General features: G+C 42.7%; 1 protein-coding gene across 1 annotated transcript; it reads right to left on the bottom strand.

Moving 5' to 3' along the window:
* Positions 1-1,085: 1,085 nt before the first annotated feature.
* LOC118937935 (ictacalcin) lies at positions 1,086-4,032 on the bottom strand. Its single transcript, XM_036939680.2, has 3 exons — positions 3,731-4,032; positions 1,787-1,929; positions 1,086-1,528 (listed from the first exon to the last, which is right to left on the bottom strand). Exons 2-3 carry the CDS (start codon positions 1,922-1,924, stop codon positions 1,388-1,390), a joined length of 279 nt encoding a protein of 92 aa, XP_036795575.1. The 5' UTR covers positions 1,925-1,929; positions 3,731-4,032; the 3' UTR covers positions 1,086-1,387.
* Between the last annotated feature and the right edge of the window lie 225 nt (positions 4,033-4,257).

Raw genomic sequence — 4,257 nt, 5'->3', positions numbered from 1 at the left:
CACTCTTTCCTGGCCTCACTCGGCCCTGTCGGTCTCCTCTGCTCCGGCTCCCTGCACTGGACTGGAGCACAACAACATCCACCTTCTAGTCTCACACTCACATATCAAGTACCCTGGATTACTGTAGGCCTAAATGTTATTTTTATTGACACCAGAGTTGTGTCAGTCAATTTCAATTCTCATCAGTTGAATTTGACATGGACGTTCTCCATAGTAGTTCAGTTCAGACTAGAAAGTCAGGGGAATTGGCCCCAACCCTGATCAAGATTAATGCATCATTGAGATGTGTTAGATTCAACCGAGTGGCTGCGTGACCAGGGTCTGTATGTATCGTGCCTCTGAGGAGGAGTGCTGATCTAGGATCAGGTCCACCTCTGTCCATGTAGTATCATTCATATTGATCTAAAAAGGCCAAACTGATCCTAAATCAGCACTCCTACTCTGAGACGCTTGAAACATACAGCCACACACTCTAAGGACACCTGTTCCTGACACCTGAACAACCTTTCCTTCTACTGCGTGCTACTTTACACACTGTTTTTATGTAGCCGCTGTTGCTTTCCCCTTCCTTCCTGCTCTGACCCGCGGCGATGATCGTCTGGTGATAGACATGTACAAACTTCCTTACGCAGCCTTGTCTTAGATTTAATCTAAGACTAGGCGATTGCTGGACTACGGCTAATCTTAATTTTCATCTTCAGTATTGTCCAATATGTTCTCTATGGAGACCTGCGATACAGTATCATTATTTGGATATTATCTTTGTTGTTTCATGTTGCTGGGTTGGAGACTTCATCTATTTAACCTTCACAGTAACAGTTGACTTCCTGTATTCTTACTGGCTCTGGAGTAGATAACAATATTGTGACGTAATTAATAGTCAAATATAGGGTATGCCTTAAACCCCTAATTTAATTTAATGTTTTGGGTTACGTTGACATAATCAACAATTTTATTATTTCACCAGGTGTCTGAAAAAAAAGGTTAATGTTTGATTCATGTTGCTTGCTATATCCTATTTAGGACATACACAGCCAATCACACATGCACAAACACACACACACCTAAACAAATGATAAGTCAGCTTTCTTCCAAACATATTAAAATAGTTTATTTTGTTTTTCACTTTAAACAAACCAAAGAGCTTCCTCTCCATCTCATGAGATAGTAGCCTATATGTCTGTGTGTGTACATGTCTGTGTCTGTGTCCTTCACCTGTCTGTCTATGTGTGGTGTGTATAATCAACCCAACCCTTTTTCTGTGTATGTGTGTAAACCTGCATCTCTGTCCCTTTGAACCTGCATGGAGGATCTTGCTAATCTTATCATGAATTCACTCATGGAGCAAGAGCTGCTGTTCTGTGGAGAGTGGGCAGGGGGAGCTGTTTCACTTCTTGGTGAAGAACTCATTGCACATCATGGTCAGGCAGGCCACCAGTGTGACGTACTCCTGGAAGTCCACACTGCCATCTGCGTTAGCGTCCAGATCTTTGAAGATCTTGTCAACCTTTGCCTGGTCAGTGTTTTTCTGTTATAATGATCAGAGAGAGAGAGAGAGGTAATGGGTGAGACTTTGATTTCAGCAGTTCAAACTAGAATCCACACAGTTGTTATGTGTTTATAAAGGTGTGAGAGATTAAGTTATTCTATTGGATGAGGCGGGTCATGTGTTTGTGATGTTCCAAGCAATTCAGTATTTCAATAGTGTCTGTCTTTAGCAGTATTGTATTTGGTTGTGCTGCTAATAAAGCATGATTGAACTGAACTGTTCCTAGGATCCACTCACCCCCATGATCTCTCCAAGCTCAGCGTTGAGCAGATCTTTGAGTTCTCCCTTGCTCAGGGTCGTCTTGTCGCCCTCCTTGCCAGAGTACTTGTGGAAGGCTGAGATGAGCAATGCCATACTCTGCTGGACCTGTGACATGGTGACTACGAGAGAGAGAGAGAGAGAGAGAGAGAGAGAGAGAGAGAGAGAGAGAGAGAGAGATCAATGTTTTATTATGATAACAGGATGCTGGTGGACATGATGTCCACGCACAGAGAGAGGAATGTTTGCTTACTCTGTATTCACAGTATAATACATCTGATATTATCGACATCATTTGACTTTTTGAAATTTGAAATCACAGAAACTAAGTTAAAGGGATAAATGTCTCATTGTTGACTGAAAAATCCAATTCAAATCTATGTTATCTTACATCCGGGTTCCCATTTCATAAATGTCTGGGAAATAAAGTCATGTTGGCACTGGTTTAATCATGTTTAAAAATAAGGTTCAGGTTGAATAGAGGGTTTAAAGAATATTAACGGTTGTTGCACACGAAGCAAAGACTTAACTACACACACACCACGCCCCACTTCTGCTAACAGGTTCTACATCTCTACCACAAAGGAAGAGAAAGAGAGGGGGAGAAGAGATGGAGAGCAACGCAACAGAGGCAATTAAAGAGGGAGAGAGGTAAGAGATGGAGACATAGGGAGAGAGGCGGCGAGAGAAGGAAGAGAGAAGCGGATATGGAGGGGAGAAAGGAAGAGGAGAGGGGGCTGAGTTGTTTAAACACAAACAGACATGGCTCTAGCCAACGCCCTTGCATGTCTCTCTCATTAACTCTGGGGGATTTTAAGGAGAGAAAGAGAGAAGTATATATATATATAGAGAGAGAAAGATAGCGCGAGAGGGACAGACAGACAAAAATACAGATTGTAGGAAATTGGTGGATCGGCTGAAAGGCGCGTTGGTAATTTCAGGCAAACGATAACATAGAAATCCCAGCACCTCCCCCACCCCTCACCTGTCTCCACCCTCTATCTATCTAGTTTGCTTAAGGTGTGTCTCTTCACTCTGTCCCTTCACACATCTCGCCACTATGTAGGGAGGTTGCTCTCTCTCTTCTCTCTTTCTCTACCTGCTCGTAGTCAAGGTGGTGTGAAGCTTCTGAGTTTAAGGAAGCTTCTGTAATGTGAATCCCTCATTTAGCTGACCCTCCTCTCAAGTGTGACTTGCAGTAAGTGCGGTCAAATAAGGACGTTGAAGCAACCATACAGTACGAACATGGTAAGCACAACATTATAGTTGTAAGGAACAATCCCAATCACTGTGGTGGACTCCACTGATCTCTCTCTGAGTCACTGTCAGCTGCCCCAGGACATTCAACCAGACACACGTTCTTATCCCCCCTCTGACTGCCCATCTGATAACTAGAAACACACTCTACTCACAGAATGGTCAGAGCGAGGGGAGAGAGAGTTTATGGTAAGGACAGAGAGAGCGAAAGAGAGAGAGGGGGGTGTGGAGGATAGAAAGAGGTAGTGTTCTGCACTATGGAAGGATTGAGGGAGGAAGAGAGAGAGGGGAGGAGGAGGAAGAGAAGAGAGATTCTTTCATCTAAACTGCGTAGTGCTCTGAGTAGCACCCACACATGTTTGAATGGAAAGGCAGACAAAGTTACGCCCTCCGCAGAGCTTGGCTCAAGATCATAAACAGTGTGGACAGGCACTTACCAACTGTTGCAAAGCACACCCTGAAGTCATTCATACTTTTGCAGTCAAGTATTAATCACTATAAAACATTAAACTACACACAATTACAAATAAATGTTGTAAACCACCCAATGAGAAAGTATAATTTGGCACATCTAACACCTCATAGATAAACACAGCTAAAACAAACTGAAGGTTTTATCAGAGAGGCACTCAGGTACATGTTTTACTAGGTTTAGTTTTCACTCACCGAAGTTGTGCGAGGAGTTGGACAGTCAGAGAAAGAGAGAGAGAGGGAGTGAGGAAGAGAGGGATGGGCTGTTGGTTTTAAACATTGATTACCACACCCCACTCTCCCCTCCCCTTTCCTCTCCTTGTTCCTCTTTATCTGATGGAAATGGAAACTGCAATGTTCTGTTCTCTTCTTCATGTGAACTAGTTACTGAACGAATTATAATAGGCATATATATTATCTAAAGTTAATAATTACTTCACATGAATGTATCACCATTGTAACCAATCCACCATTTTGCTCTGGTTCTTCCTGGACTTCCCCTATAAAAAAACAACAACAGAAAACATACAGAGAGGAGAAATCCCTGCATATGTCTAATGTCTTTGAATGAGCATAAATACCTCTTATTCTGACTGGAGTTATTCATTTAACAACTTTTCATTTAAGAAGAATGTGGTAAAACTGCAGCGTTCTCCTGGCCAAACTAACCTGTAGGGCTACCTTATTGGCTGACTTGCTCCATAGAACCCGCAGGGAAATTG

Source organism: Oncorhynchus mykiss, chromosome 2, assembly GCF_057628025.1.
Source record: "Oncorhynchus mykiss isolate SJ-2025 chromosome 2, ASM5762802v1, whole genome shotgun sequence".
In the NCBI taxonomy this organism is placed as follows: Eukaryota; Metazoa; Chordata; class Actinopteri; order Salmoniformes; family Salmonidae; genus Oncorhynchus; species Oncorhynchus mykiss.
The sequence above is the reverse complement of the archived record's forward strand: the minus strand, read 5'-3'. Positions and strand labels throughout refer to the sequence as shown.